The sequence below is a fragment of the Convolutriloba macropyga genome, chromosome 9 (genome assembly GCF_964194025.1).
Source record: "Convolutriloba macropyga chromosome 9, txConMacr16.3, whole genome shotgun sequence".
Taxonomy (NCBI): Eukaryota; Metazoa; Xenacoelomorpha; order Acoela; family Convolutidae; genus Convolutriloba; species Convolutriloba macropyga.
Window position 1 is genome coordinate 66,596,870 of NC_134476.1, and position 16,123 is coordinate 66,612,992.

The window sequence follows — 16,123 nt, forward strand, 5'->3', positions numbered from 1 at the left end:
GATGTGTAAAACATTTCCATAAAACGCGATAAAATGAAATAATGGGCCAAAATTGCTAAGATGCTCAAAACAATTCAGAACTCCGCGTTACCGTAAAACTTGATTTAATTAATATCTACAATAATATCGAACCTGAACCTATTGACCCACTTTAAAGTTAAAAAATGTTCAAAAAACAGCTGGCAGATTGCCAGAAACTAGCCAAAATATCTTAGTACAACTGCAGTATTAACAATACAGTGAAAGAAACGGACTAAAACTCTTTTTTATTAAATCTTGAGGTGTTAAATTTTGAATTAAAATCTGTATAACATATCTGCTTTAAATTAAGCTTCAATTAGAGTGACACACATTTATTTGATCTTATCTATGAGTCAAAGTCAAATTCAGAGTTCCAAAGTAATTTTTGAGAGAGTAATTCACGTGTGCACAAAAACTTAACCACGCAACGGAACAAAAAACTCACTCCAGTAAGAGTAAAAAATGACGTCACACACGCAATTCAGCTGAAATTGTATGACCAAAAAGCAGATTTGAAGTGATTGTGATGTTATATGGTCGTAACAAATTCATGGCGACGAAATAAAACAGGCGGTATTTAATTAAGAGGTGTAGCTTAGAAATTTCTTCATGTCTGCAGAAACTAGGGGTTCGAACCATCAACCAGGCTAACAGTTTGACATCTTAACCACTTAGCTACAACGGCTTCGATGTTCAAAATCGCTTTTATAGAGCAACAGACAAGAAGTCAATTGACATCTCAAAAGAAAGAAATGAAGAGGGAAAAGTCACTTCAGAAGCCATAAAATGCTCTAGCACAAAAGCACAAAAACTGTCAAGCAAAAATTTTGCATAAAAAAAATCAACACGTTAACAATAATTGCTTCAAACTTCAATCGAATGCAATTAAAAAGCAACAGACGGCCAATAAGAGCCCCAGCAATCGGTTTGCGACTATTAAACAAACAAATCGCCTGTAAAGAGCCGTGCAAAAAGATCAATTGCTTAAACGGAAAATTTTAATACCCGTTTTTTTTGTTCTCACAGAACCACTTTATCTTCTCCACTATATCTTCGCACTACATCTAATTTTGTTCAACAGTTAAAACACTTCAAATTTTATCTTGTTTGGAATTTCTTGTTTTAAGTTTGCTCCAATTTATTCCGCTTCTGTCATCTGCTCTCAAATAAGGTGCTCTCCATTTTGAGGTGAGGAAGTCATTTTTGAGAGTGAGGTAAGTCAATTGTGACCATAAACTTAACCACGCGATTGAACAAAAAACTTACTCCACTAACAGCAAAAAATGACGTCGCGCACGCAATTCGATTGAAATTGCATGAACGAATGAACAAAAAGCAGATTTTCACGTCATGTGGTCGTAACAAAAAAACTTGACGAAATAAAAGAACAAGAGAAGGCCAATAATAGCCCCGCTATAGCTGTGGGGCTCTTAGTAACAAAAGAAAGTGCTAAAAACTAAACAAACCTGAAAAATTAGGAAAATTCAAACTTTAATTTAAAGCAAGCATATATACAAATGAAAAACATAATAACAAAAAACAAAGTGGTTGAACGAATTAAATGGTTGTGAAATATGATCTTAGACATGAAATTATGAAAAATAGCAAGAAGTGGCACGTGAACAAATGTACCCCCTTGACTTTTTTCACACCTACATTTCTCGCTCTGAAGAGAAGGTTGTGTAGACACAAAATAACCATTCTTTTATAATAATTTATAAAAAAAAAATAAAACAAGGGCCGTGTACACCATCCGGCATCGATGGATGTAGGTCGAAAAAAAGGGTATGATGAGTAGCACTTAGTAGCCGGATGCTGCACTCCAAGCTGTTCCCCTCCAGACAGTGTAAAGACGGCCCAGTCACAAAAATAAATAACAAGTGGAGAGGAAAGCACCTATATATATATATATATATATATATATATATATATATATATATATATATATATAGCACACATAGGGAAATAGAATGGAAGGATTAAAATAAAAATGGATCATCAAGGAATAAGCAACTGAATAAAGATAAGCAGCCAAACACTCAGTGCAGCCTTCCCTCCTCCACGACGGCGCTAATCGAAGTCTCACTGAGAACACGAGGCTTGAGGGCACGACATCCCCTCAAGCAGAGAACACAGCTCCTCAGAAGTGCGAAGCTGATTTTCGTTCGGATGTAGCTTATAGTGTCGGCGTACGGCTCTCCGCGTTTTTCGCTGATCTTGGTTGCGAGTTGTTTCATAACGCGCGATGCTGATGGACCTGGACCACCCGAACAAGCAAAAACCAGTGCATTGAAGCTACTGTGTTCGGTTTCGCGGATTCGCTCTTCGTACTTATTTCGCTTGATGCTCTAGTGATATTTGTATGCATCTTTTATGTTCTTAGGGCAGCTCTTCGCATGAGGGTTGAAAATCTTCACATCGAAGAAAGTGCGATTAAAGCGGGAGCCCCACAGACCGTTTGCCTTGATGTCCAGTCGAGCGTCATCATCAGTGGTGGTGGAATTACTCGAGAATTCTTTTATAATAATAATAATTTTTATAATTCTTTTATAATAATAATAATTCTTTTATAATAATAATAATTTTTTAAAAATTTTTTCCGCCGTGAAATTTCGGTTTTATTTGCTCGATCACTTATCAGAAAAACAGAAAACCATAATGCCTCTTCGAGTCTCGGTGACTTCCAGTCGAATAAGCACACAAATACAATTCAAATTCTTAAAATTGCATTTAAAAAAAGAAGGTCATTAATAGCTCCACTCATCTATTTAAAAAGACCCTGTTATCATTTGAAATTGATAGCCAGGTTCCCCACTTTGAAACTTCACGATGTCCTCCAGTAGACAAAACTTAGAGAGAAGATTGGGAATGAGAGGGATCGGTACATTTTGTGCGTTCGCACACAATCATTACTCTCGTATACTATACGCGCACTTTGTGTCACGCATCGGCTAGCGCGAGCCGCCGTCAATTGACTCACCCATGTTACTGTTGACCATTTGTAAGTAATTCTGGCGCTTTATTTCGTCGCGTCTGTGGGATGCGTACCACCTTGCAATTCCAAAGCACGAGATTGATATAAAGGCGCCGACACACAGTCTGTAATCTGTTTTCTCGGCGGGTATCTTTCCTCGCAGTTTTAATGCATGTTCTTTAACGGGTCCCTTGGCAATTGTCGTTCCGTAACTACGGAAACCAAATACACCAGATTGCAGTGTTTGCGAAAAGTTTTTCCAGTTTGCAAAACCCATTCTAAAATCTGAAAAAAAACGTTAATTAAAAGAAAGTCCCTTCCCTAAAAGGATCTGTTGTTGACCTAAATGTTTATATTTTTTTTCTAATTTTGATTCAAAATCACTAACATTATGATTTGATTGCTATTTATCAGGCTGCTCCCCTCCAGACAATGTAAAGACGGCCCAGTCAAAAAAATAACTAACAAGTGGAGAGGAAAGCACCAATATATATAAATAGCACACATAAGGAACTGGTAAGGAAGGATTAAAATAAAAATAGGATATCAAGGAAGGAGCAAAGGAATAAAGTTAAGCAGCCATACACTCAGTGCAGCCTTCCCTCCATATCTATTTTGATCTAAAAAAATAAGAATACAACGGGGGTGTTTTCAACATTGTAAACAAATAGGAGCTAGTCAAGTATACGAAAATAAAGAATTAGAGGCAGTGTATTATGAACCGTGCAGCCTTCCTTCTTCAACAATTGCAGACACAGAAAAATCGGTGGGTGTGTATGTCTTCTTGAGGGCTCTACATCCTCTGACATGAGAGACAGCTCCGCAGAGCACCTCTTCAAAAATGTATACTGGGTCAATATCGGGGGCAGCAACTCTAGGGCTTTCGACAAATTTCTTTCAAAAAATATTAAACAGAATTAATTGTGAAAAATGAATAAAAATATAGAGTAAAAAGTTAAATTAAGAACTGCCCGCCCCAAAACTGGGTGAATATTGGCTGGCTCATGGCCCTCCCAACAGCACGTTTTCATAAATCATTTCATATTGTTCAAATTTTTCAATACACAAATATCAGCTGAGAAAAATGACAAAGTAGAATTTCGCGCCTCCTAAGTGTCCTTGAGCCTGGAATGCAGTGGATGCAACTGCTTAGGAGAGCAAAGCTTATTTTTGTTCTTGGATGCAAAATAATTACAAAACCATGGCTTGAAAAACCCGACTGGGAAAATTGGTCGCCGGTACTCGAGGTTTTGACAGAAACGGTTCAGAACAAAGCATATTTTTGTCCTTGGAAGCAAAAGAACTACAAAACCATGGTTTGAAAGAGCCGACTGGTGAAATTGGTCGCCGGTTATCGAGGTTTTGACAGAAACAGTTCAAGATTTAAAAAAGGATTGTCAATTTAAAACTTTCTTACGAACGTTTTCGAACTCTGAGTTCATCGTCAGGTTATAAACAATTCAAAATGCTAAAAAGATAAGCCGGCAACCAAATGCAAATCACTAAAATCGCTCATTCAAAGAAATTTTTAACGAATTTTTACACATCTAAAGTCGTATCGACAAAACTTAACAACAGAGTAAATATACATTTTCGATTTGATGTAGCATATGCAAATTAACATGGTTTTTAATTAAAAACCTACATAAACTACCTGTCATTGGTATCAAAAACCAACTGACACTGGAATAAAACTGAATTTTCGCAGCTCTGCACCACTTCAGCATAAGAAAAATGTGATTCAAGGGACGGTTCATAGGGTTTTCTAACGCAACCTCTAATTGGTTGGCCTTCGATCAGGCTCTTGAAAAGAACAAAACTTGCAGGACCAAAAATCAATATTCAGAAGATTGGTCTTCTAAATAGTGAACCAGAATTTAGAAAAGATAATAATTGGCGGTAAAGACCAATTGAGAACAACACCAAAAGAGCATCAAAAAAGCAAGAATAGATCTTATGAGAAGCCAACTATTTTTCTACAATACAGAGGCAACCTTACTCAAAACTTTGCGAGCAAATTGAAGAAATTATGCGAATTGCAAGTTGGTTTTACAACGCGGAAATAAAGATCATGCCTCCCCACCCTGAAATCATCTTTCGATAGAGACCTGAAATCCCACATGGTATATGAGATAAAATGTAATGGATGCGGATCCATCTAATTTGGTCAAACAAGCCAGCATGTTACCAAAAGATTAACAGAACATCAAAAGAAGGATTCACAGAAGGGTTAACATCTGGTTGAATGTCGTGGCGCCACGGAGGACATTGAATGGAAAATTCTGGACGCCTGTTGGACGGTAGAAAAATTAATAATTATCGAAGCTATAAACATCAGCAAGCTGAAACCAGCACTAAACACACGCGATGAATATAGGGGGCGGGAACTCACGTTAAAATATTAGTTCAAATTATAATTTTGACTAGATGAGGATACAAAAAATATTTTGTGCAAGACAAAACGATATTTGCAAAACCTCCACAAGAGAGATATTTAAATTTAGAGCAAATTCGTAATAACCCTAAAAATTTAAGAACAAGGCCAAAATTGAAAAATCTGGAATAGGAATGTTTTAAATAAATTGATAACGGATGTAAATTTAGTTGTAAATAGTTAAGTATTGTACATATCAAAAAATTTTTTGATTGTTTTTTTAGAATAAATCCTAGAATTGTTTTGGTGTGGTCTCAGACAAATGTAAATACATATTTATTTTATCTTTTAACAATTTGTAAAACAGTTTTAACCTGACGATGAACGTAAAATTCGAAAACGTTTGTTTTAAATATCGGAAGTAATTTGAATTTGACAAACCGGTTTCTTTTACATACATAAATTAACTTAAACTTAATTTGGTTTTGTTCAATCGTAATGATGAAATTTTCATTTTATAGCGTGTTTTTCTTTCAAGTTGGATTTTTATCTGCAAACTAAGCTTTCAGTGTCAATTCTTGTGTTCGGTATTCGTCGCGCGTGTTGATGGCTGGTTTCAGTGTTCTTATACAGAGCGCCTCTAGTGCTATTAACTTAAAATGGTTGCCACACTCGTCTAACATCTTCCACTGGAAAGCTGTTTTATCACCCTTACACTCAATTTCATTTGTTGCCATCGGTGAGTCCACCTTGGCATGCTCTGCAGCCCTTGTGGTAATAAGTCAGCAAGTCTGCCCCATAAAGACAGATTTGCATCACTTACAAGTGAGTTAATAAACCACGTGGATTTGAGGTCTTTATCAAAGCTAGACCTAAGCCTAGGTAAACAGTTCTTAAGTTTCCAAGCGTTAATAACTGTCTGTACAGGATAAATTTTGTTCAGCTTTTTTTTAACAAATTCCATAGAAACCTTGCCTCTGTACTGTATTACAAATTGTTGCTTCTCAGTATTTTTCTGTTGCTTTACGGCTACGCCAGCGTTTTATCCTTTTCTTTATTTTTTTATTTGAAGCTTGTTAATTGTATCCTTGTCAATATACCCTACCCAATTTCCAGGATATTGATTTTGTTCCCAGACATCTCCATTTTTTGTCAATGCTTCATGAAACGCTTCCAAATGGCCGGTGGCTCGGAACAGGCGGTGTATTGTTCCCTGTATTATGCTTTTCTTCTGTTGAAGGGGTTCACAGCTACGACAGTTCAGAATTGTTCCAGTAACTGAGGGTTTTTGAATTCATGCGCAAAGAATTGTCCAATCCGGTTGTACGTTATATGACATGTCCAGAAATGGCAAGCTGTTTTTTGTCAACTGTTGTTTCTACAGTTCTCACAATCTTGTCAACATATCTTAGAAAAATATTCGTTTCGGACGAATGATTATTGTAAGTTTTATCATTTTCACAGGAGAATGAACACATCCAAAAATGTTTTTCCAAGCTATCATATTCTGTGTTAATGATTTGCTGACATTTTGCGTGGAACCATCTACTGCAAATTTCAGACTCATCACCCCTGAAACGTGCTGTCACACTGTTCTCGCAATTGCGACAAGTGCTAAATTTTGTGTTGGTTTTACATTAAGGTTTTTGCGCTGTCACTCTGATATTTTTGCACTTTTGCTAATGCTCTATCTAAATGTGTTTCTTTGATGTTTTTGAGTACCATTTTGCTGCCGCTTCAATTTCGAACAGTTTTTCACTTGGTACATTGTTTTCACACAGATTCTTTATCAAACTGTCGATGTCAGCCAAGAAATGAAACCTTTTAAACTTGTCCCTTATTGGATGCTTTGGACCAAGTGCCTGGAGAATTGCGGCAAAATGATATTATCTAGAACCACTAGAGTCTTCTCATCAGATGATCTTACATGCTAGTCTTGCCTTACCGAAAGTTTGGCAAGTTTTTATTGCAGTCTTTCTTCAGAACTAACTATATTATTGTGAACTGGGTTGACCAAAACAAAAATTATGGAGAGAAAAATTTGGTTATATAAATTCTTGTGGAGAAATTTCCGACTAGGAGCTCGCTTTTGGTCGCATTTTGCGTCAGCTGCTGTGGAAGTTTCAGACATTGCCATTTTTAGTTGAAAATTATGCACCGCTTGATCTGAAAAAACTTCTGTTTTTAAAACACGAAATTTTAAAAAAATCCGGTTTTACATCTGTGCTAATGCAATATTTAAGAAAGTTTACTCTGCATCTGCTACTTTCATACTTACAAACATTGTTTTTATAGTCCAAGTATGGTTTTCAACAGTCTCTGTTTTTCATAGTTTTCTCAATCAACATCTTGGCATTTCAAGCATAGCTGAAAGTTTGTGAAAGACCTCTGGTGAGCAAACAGCGAGAGAATCTGTAACTTACACTGAGCATTGGATTTTTCCTTGCCTCACGTTGATTTAGCACCATTTCCTTTTTCCCTGTTTTTTTTCAAGCAGTTTCCGTAGATTAGATTGGTGTTTTCACACTAACCCCAGTGATTTAAGCTCAATTTCGGGGTCGTGATGTAGTTTTAAGTATCTGCTGACGATGTTGGTGTTCTTTTGCTTCCGTCTTGGCACTACATGATTCGTTGAACGGATCACTAAAATTCCCAATTTTAACGGCTGTTTTATTTTGTTTTCGGCGCCGTACCTTTGACAGTAAACTATCGGCTGGATTCTGTCTGAATGACGTTGTAAAAAGGCAACCAACTCCTCTACATCTTACGGCCTGTTGTCGTTTATTCGTTTGTGGGGTGTGATGGAGTTGTTCAAACTGTCAAGCAAAATTACGAAATCACTGCGGTCTTCCGGATGACATTTGTCCCAGGAGTTTCTTCTGTTTTTTTTTGGCGTTTCTGGAATTTGGGTTGAACCAAAGACACGGAATGGCCGTCACGGACAGAAGTAACAGTTTTCGATGTTTGCTCTTTTTAGGGCTTAATGCATGGAAAAACGAAATTGCCGCAAAAATATGCACCACTCTTCAATCTGAAATGTTCGATGTTGATCTAGTTAAATGGACATAGAAAACACAAATTGCCCTTTCCTGGGCTTCGGCATGTTGAATTGACATATTTGATCAAGCGTTCAAAAACAATCGTCAATTTAAAATTTTCTGACAAACGTTTCCGAACTCTGATTTCAACGCCACATTGTAAACAATACAATTTACTAAAATCACTCATCCAAGGAATATATATTAAATATAATATAATTTTTTTATATATCCACGGTCGTATCTACAAAACATTTTATCTGAGTAAATATACATTTTCGATTTGATTCAGCAGATGAATATCAATAGTTTTTATCCTATTACACCTACATAAATTACCCTAAATATACTTTGGTTTTGTTCAATTGCAAAGTTGAAATTTTTGTTTAATAGCGTGTCTTTCTTTCAAGTTGGAATTGAAAATTCAGTTCAATTAATCGGCCTTGGATGAAAGCAACTATATCGTTCATCAAAAAACCGAACGAAAAATTCTATCTACTCTGCTCTAGCTTCAGAAAACTGTCTATCAGCATTCATATTGGAAAACTTTTTTAGAGAATAGTTGAACAACAGCTGAGGAAATGGCTAGAAGCAAACAATTGCATAAGCCCCTCCCAATAAGACTACCGACAAAAGAAAAGTACAGTAAGGTCACTTTACCGTCTCATTCTTTTGATAGAAAAATTATTCGGAAACGGAAACCGAGACTACTGTTTAACATTGACATAGAGAAAGCGTTTGGCTAAATGGAATGAACAGCAAATTGAAAGAGAAGGGAGTGGTTGGAAAACTACTTGCCATGTTGCACACTTTTCAAAAAATTGCTTTTGTATGGATTGATGAACATGACACTTCTGAAATCAAAATCGAAACTGGATTCCCACATGGCAGCGCATCCTATACATTCATGACTTCTTGAGCGACTAGAAATCAAACTTCAAAATTGCGGATAACCGTTGGGTACTAATGACAGCAGAGACAACTGAAAATTTGTACGCGCAGCTCAACAATGCCTGTGGTGACTTTGAGAACTGGTATTCCAAAAAAATGGACATGAACGGCTCAAAGACTGAGCTGATGCTATTGAACTGCTTACCAACAGCCATAGATGTACCAACTGTGAAAAGTGTCAGCTCTGAAGTTACACCACAGACCAAATCGCTTGGTCTTACTATAGCCGACAGACTTGAAAACAAAGAGCATGCCCGGTCTGTCGTCTCTAAAGCAATAGGAAACTGGAAGCACTTCAAAAGCAAATGTTTTCCGGAAGTGGTGACTGTCATTACAAACCCAAGCCTTGTTATACAGAAGAATAATCTAACCGCAAGCGTTGTACGCTTTCCCGTGTATGGGGACAAAAAAACACGAAAGATATACAAACTTTTCAAAACAAAGTCATTCGATATATACTACGCAATTACCTCTCACCATCAATTCCAGCAGCTGAATGTCTCCTCGGTATAACATCAGTTGACAACTTTGGCAAAAGCTTGAATGTCAGGTTCCTCATCAGAGAAAGACAGAGAGGCCCAGACCTGATCTCTACTGCCCACGATGAAGCACTTCAATTTAAAAACAGCACAAGTTGTATCCTCCAGAGTGATCTAGAAAGATATCAGTGCAAATGGCCCTAAACGAGAACCCACTGCAAAAATCAACGTAATCAATAACAGATTTTGTCAACAATGAATGGACCAATAGATGGAAGAGTCCTTACACATTGCGACTTTTAAAGAATTGCCCGAGTTGTGTCCCAGAGATAGGAACAACAAGCCCACTGCTCCCCGGAAGTCCATACAAAGCAACATGGATTTTTGTTCGGAATCTTCTTGGAATACAAGGAGATAAAATGGAAGTTAGGCTAAGCAGCTTCTCCCGATTGCGAATGCAAAAGTTCAGGTGAAAAGCGTACCACATTTTCTTCCCTTGCAAGAACCAGGATCATGCGCGGCCCTCAAAAACACAGCTACTAAATTTCTTGTCGTATCAGGACTTTCAGGCTCGTGACGTTCATCACTAACTCCGGTAAACTCTAAGACTAACCCTATATTACAACTGATGTTGCTAACGATTTCAAGCCAGAACTTCCGCTACAACAGACGAGACGGCTGAAATTCTCGCCCACAAGAAGGGGCTCCACAAAAAACTATATGTTTATACATATATATATACATATATATATATATATATATATATATATATATATATATATTTATATATATATATATATATGATGTCCTTTGATATTATATGATGTCAGCGTAGCTTTCCTCTTTTTGCAGAGATCTTCGATGCCAGTTGTTTCACAGCTCTTGAAGCTAATAGGCCAGCTCCACCAGAGCACTGAAGACATGTGGACAAAATGTTGCTTTCTCAACACCAAATACTTTTTGCTCGTTTTTGATTTTTTTATTGGATTCATGATGCTTGTAGGCTTCTATACTGCTTTCAGGGCAATTGTTTTGCTTGTGGGTTAAAAAAACTTTTAATTTAGAATATGTTTTGTTGGACCTGGATTCCCGAAGTCCATTGGCCTTCATATCTAATCTTGCCTTATTATCAGTTATCAATGATATAGGGGCAAATGCTTCCTCTAGCAACGGCTGAAGATGAGGTTAGATCTCGACTTCATGAGACCGCACTTAAGAAATTTTGGAAAAAAATAGCGCGGCTGAATATGTCTCATGTGGGTGTATCCTCCTTTCGGACAGTGAAGGGCCTGTTCCACAGTGAAGTTTTCAATGCATGCGCATAGTGATTGCAACTTTACTGAGTCTCCACCATAGCGGTAGGGATTGCCATAACAAAACTCGCTTTCCAATAGTTCAAAGTGGTATCGCTTTAACGGCATAGCGCTCAACCAGTTTTTCACTAGCTAAATCAAGTGAATGAACCTCATTTCTATTTGGTTCAATCTTAATTCTCGTCTATTTCTTTTTGATATCCAGCTCTTTTTTATTCTCATGTACAATTTGTTTTGGCCTTAGTTCAGTGTGGGCAGAGATAGCGATAGTGGACCTAATAGTTGACATGATATTTCATATTTTTAAAGGTGCCTCCAGCTTTAAGAATGTTAAGGCCATTATGCTTTATCTGCAACGAAAAAATAATCCAGTATTTTTGATTGCAGTCAGAAATTTTTATTAGATTAGTTAATAACCCAATCGCGTTGAGTATTTCTCAAACCATTTCAAAAGGTATTCAGTATTAGATATTTTGCAAGCAAGTAAGGTCAATTTCTGTTCAATTGATGACGCTAGCGGTTTGCAATCATTATGAGCTGAAGCGTTGGCATGAAAGGCCGGCTTTATTAACAACGATTTTTAATTTTTTAGTTGCTAAATTTCTAAGTCAGTTGTAAAAATCAATGTAGAGTTGCTCGATTTACATTTCAAACGTTTTTGATATATCTAGCATCATCAAGTAAAATGCAACATTAAAATATTCTGTTTACACTTAAATTGATTTAGGTTCATGTAATAAGCAAAATCGTAAAAAAAGATGTTCTCGGATTATTGTTTATCGGTAAAAAAGTTTCTCAAATTTCTTTTTCCAGTTTAGTTTTAATTTCCTAATCAAGATTGTTGAATTTAGATTTTATAGTGACCTTCTACTGTTTCCGTAACCCTTTTGAAATACTTCAATGTTTTGATTCGCTAAAATTTTATTTTCTAATTCTGCAACAAGATGACTGTCGACTAGTGTTTAAATTTCAACTCCTGGCTACGGTACTCATCGCAAGTGTTCAGCGTTGGCTTCCTCTGTGCTGTATGTAGCGCTTTGAGAGTCATGAGTTTTTGTGGTACATTGCATGCTTCATTATACGCGAATCAAAAGCGCGTGATGTGCCACAATATTCATTTAAACGGCGACTTACTGGTGAGCCGTTTTTTGATATTTTGCCATCCGCCTTGTTACATATCCGCAAGTTTTCCCGACCGACGTGGAATCATAACCACTACATGTTATTTCGTTTGCCACATGCGATTTTAGACGCAAATCAAGACGGGACTTGTGATGAAGAACAGGTTATTAATTCCCGTGTTGTGTAGATCACTGTGATTGAGTTTTAGGGATTCGTCAAAGTAATACCTTTTGCTTGTAGATCAAAAGCATATAGAATATACCTTTTATAATATTTCTTATGCTGGAGGTAAGCGCAGCTACGATAGCTTAGAAGTCTTCCAGTATCTGTTGGCTTCTGGTACCATTTACAAGAGACTTTTCTCTGTTCATCGACGTAGATTGCCATATCCAGGAAGGCTCGTCGAAATTATCTATCTCCAATTTTTGATTGTGAAATCGAAATTTTTATTCAAATTATTTCTTAACTTTAGCAAATTATTTGTTTTGTTTTTACAGTGCAAACTGTGTCGTCTACGTGTCTCTTAATTAGTTTTCGTTTTCTAGTTTGGTCATCAGTTGGTGAGTTTTCACATTCAAGGCATTTCCAAACAACATCCCCCATTTTCCCTATTGCTCCTTGCTTATATTTTGACATTTTGTGTGATACTAGTTCACACATTTTTCGCACTCGACTGCCTTGCTATTCCAAACCACTTTTTATGACAGATGGGATATTTTAGTTTGGTTTTTTTTGTTTCTCCCAAGCTCATCTCATCCTCAATGCTAAGTTTTTCTTCCAAAGTTTTCATCCAAATTTTGGCCAAAATAACTGCTAGTGAAGCCCCCATTGCCAAACCGTTTTTTTGACAGTACAAGTTACCATTTTTTTTGAAAAAAAATATTTGTGACTGCTAGTTTGAGTAGAAGCTTTCAAAGGCGATGTTTCAATATTAGGAGGGGGTGTCACTGGAGTAAAGACATCGTAGAGCAACTTCAAAGGCTTCTGAGACAGCGACATTGTTGTTTAAACTTTTGACATCTTGTGATGCAATTTGCTCACTTGCCTCAAACTCCAGAATTTCAAGATTTTGTCTAGTTATAGGGCTCGAAATTTCAATGTTGGCTCCCTTTTTTCAAAAAACAGAGTTAAAAAGTGTGGAAATGGTGGTAAGAGCTTCCAAGAATAGATAAAAAGGGCGCTATTGCGTGTTTTTGTGAGTTTTGCCAACCCATCATTTGCGACAGTTGTGCATCGGTTGTTCGTAGTTTTTGATAATTTTCCCCTTAAGGGTCTTGTTTTTTCACTTCAAGTAGAGCTTCATTTATGTCTTTTTCTATTTTCAGGATTATCTCGGCAGTTTAGTCTTTGTCCTCGAAATTTGAGGGCAGTCGAATTTTTTGTTCATTATAGATTGATATGTTGTTTTTGTCATGACACAATTTCCATTAGCCTTATCAAAAGATACAGCTAAATTTCATTGTCTCCATCAACTGGTTTCTCTCTTAAACATTTAGCGTACCATTTGGCGGATGTCTCTATCTCACAAAGTTTTTCACCACAAACACCAGTTTCTCGCATGCTACTCACTATCTTTTTAATGTCTGCCAAAAATGAGTTTCTAAATTTGTCTTTGACCGGGTGTTTTTAATGTTTACACTACATTTCTTTTTCTGCATTATTACAACCTTTTACACTACTAACTACTCTATATTCGTCAGTTATTTCAAATTGTGAAAAAAAATTGCTGCACTTTTCTCAGGAAGATATGCTTTGTTAATAAAAGGGCAATTGATAAGACGGTAACCGAATGCCCGACCATGTTTTTGCAATAAGTTGAAAAGTGTTTCGCAGGTTATCAGCAGAACAGACATCGTTACCAGTTGTCTGCATACCACATTTGAACTGTAAAGCAATCATCGAGAATTGCAATTAAGGGGATAAAGGCAAATTCTTGCATCAGGCATGAAAGGGGGTCAGCTTGAGTTGTACCTTCCTGGATTTCCTGGAATGGTTATTTTTTGTTTGCTAGATATGAATAACATAAACATGAATAACATCAACCTCAAGATATGAATAACATATGAACGATAGAAAAAATGGCATAATTTTTGATGTAATAATCTTCACAAGGCAAGATCACGGTTGAGACCACTGAAAGCGTTTGTGGCGTTCATAAGCAACACCGATTCCGAATCTGAATCTCAAGGAACGATTGACATGTTTATTTGCTGACATTAAAATGAATTGTTAGAAAACGGATTATTTCGCAATCGTTGAAATTGAACACCCAAAAAGCAAAATAACTGAACAAATATCTTTCCGGGTTTTGATAACTAAAGTAAATCAAAGTTATTTTGGAATTTTTTAAAATCAGATAAGGATTGGCTTCTCAGTAGGAGATAGACTCCAATCCAAAAATACAAAAATAGGGCCAGTCATTGTATGGCTCGGGAAAACAACTAATGATTTTAACAAGAAAGGCAGCTACTTAAGAAAGTTTTTAAAAAATTAATTAAAAAGGGATACAAAGGTGGGAGATTATCTAAATAACGTTGTTAAAAGTGATATCTCGGCTTCAAAGTTGTGGTAAAAAGTAAGTAAAATTATAACCAATAAAAAAAATGTCAAGGAAACAGTAGTTTTGAGAAACAAATAAGTTAACCGTTTACTTGGATGTCGATGTGTCTTTGTGTAAACTACGGAAAACAGTGTAAACCTGAGGGAATGTTTGGAAAAACTTCAAATTATGAGGAATTTCCCATTTTACATCTTAAATCCTTTCAATTTTAAGTATAATATTTCTAAGTTATTTTTACATGATTATGCCAGATATAGCAAAAACTTTTCTAACTAAAGATTTTGATTCAATTTTTTAATTATTAATTAATTCTGTTAATAGAAGTAGCCCTCGAGAGGCACAATGTTCGTCGAAAAATAAAACTGAGAACTGATTGTTTTTGAAAATTTTTCCAGCCAGTTCATATGTTCAAGTTTTTTTTGCCGTCACTTAGAACAATAAACTAGATCCGCTACCCCACATTTAAACGGTACGTGGTCTAAGTTTATAGCCTCTTGTGTTCAAACCATTGAAAATATCGAAAACTGGTGGAATCAAGCAGTTCAATGAACAGACCAAAAAAATTTTACTCTGGCATGATGCAATCAACCCCACTCTAACAAAACACACTTCGAACTTGAGACTCTGCAGCTTCAACGACCTGTGCGAATATATGACTGCAAATCGGTTACCATTTTGAGAAATTGTGTACTGCCAGAAAACACACAATATACTTAAAAACCTTGAATTTTTGTCCTCCAGGTGACGAAGCGCATAATCTCCAGGAGGAAGCAGAAGTCTGCTTTCTTCCTCAAGTATCCCACCATCAAGAGCAGAATTGAAAGCTGCACATACTGGATGTGATCTGGACAATACTGCTTCACAAGGGAGAATGAATATCGAAGTCTGTTGAGAAAAAACACAGAGCAAGACAGAAGTGTCTCGCGAGGGAAACAAACTCATTGTTTAGGGACTTAGTTACTACTTCTGTGGTGAGCAAGAAAACTGTTTTTCGATTCAATCGTAAATTCCACTTGGAATGAGAGTAATACTATACGTTACACACAATAAGGCAGAACTGCGCTTTTGCATTGTTATGCATTTGCACTATGTGAGGTGCTAGACAGATACCTGTCAGAATAATGTTAACACTTCGTAACACTTCATAACTATCAGTAAGGATGAACAGAAAGTAATGTGGCTTCACTATGATCAAGTAGTACACTTGATTATAATATATAAACTTATCGTATAGTTTAAGAGAGTTTATAGTTAATACTTGTAAGTGCTTGGTTACTAGTTTCTCGTCTCC

At 36.5% G+C, this 16,123-nt stretch overlaps 1 protein-coding gene across 1 annotated transcript in view; it reads right to left on the minus strand.

The window, feature by feature from the left end:
- Nucleotides 1-3,277, minus strand: part of LOC142345933 (uncharacterized) — a 42,598-nt gene extending 39,321 nt beyond the window's left edge. Inside the window, exon 1 of the mRNA XM_075398398.1 lies at nucleotides 3,002-3,277. Coding sequence (XP_075254513.1) covers nucleotides 3,002-3,272 — 271 coding nt within the window. The 5' untranslated portion in view covers nucleotides 3,273-3,277. The remainder of the gene's footprint in view (nucleotides 1-3,001) is intronic.
- Between the last annotated feature and the right edge of the window lie 12,846 nt (nucleotides 3,278-16,123).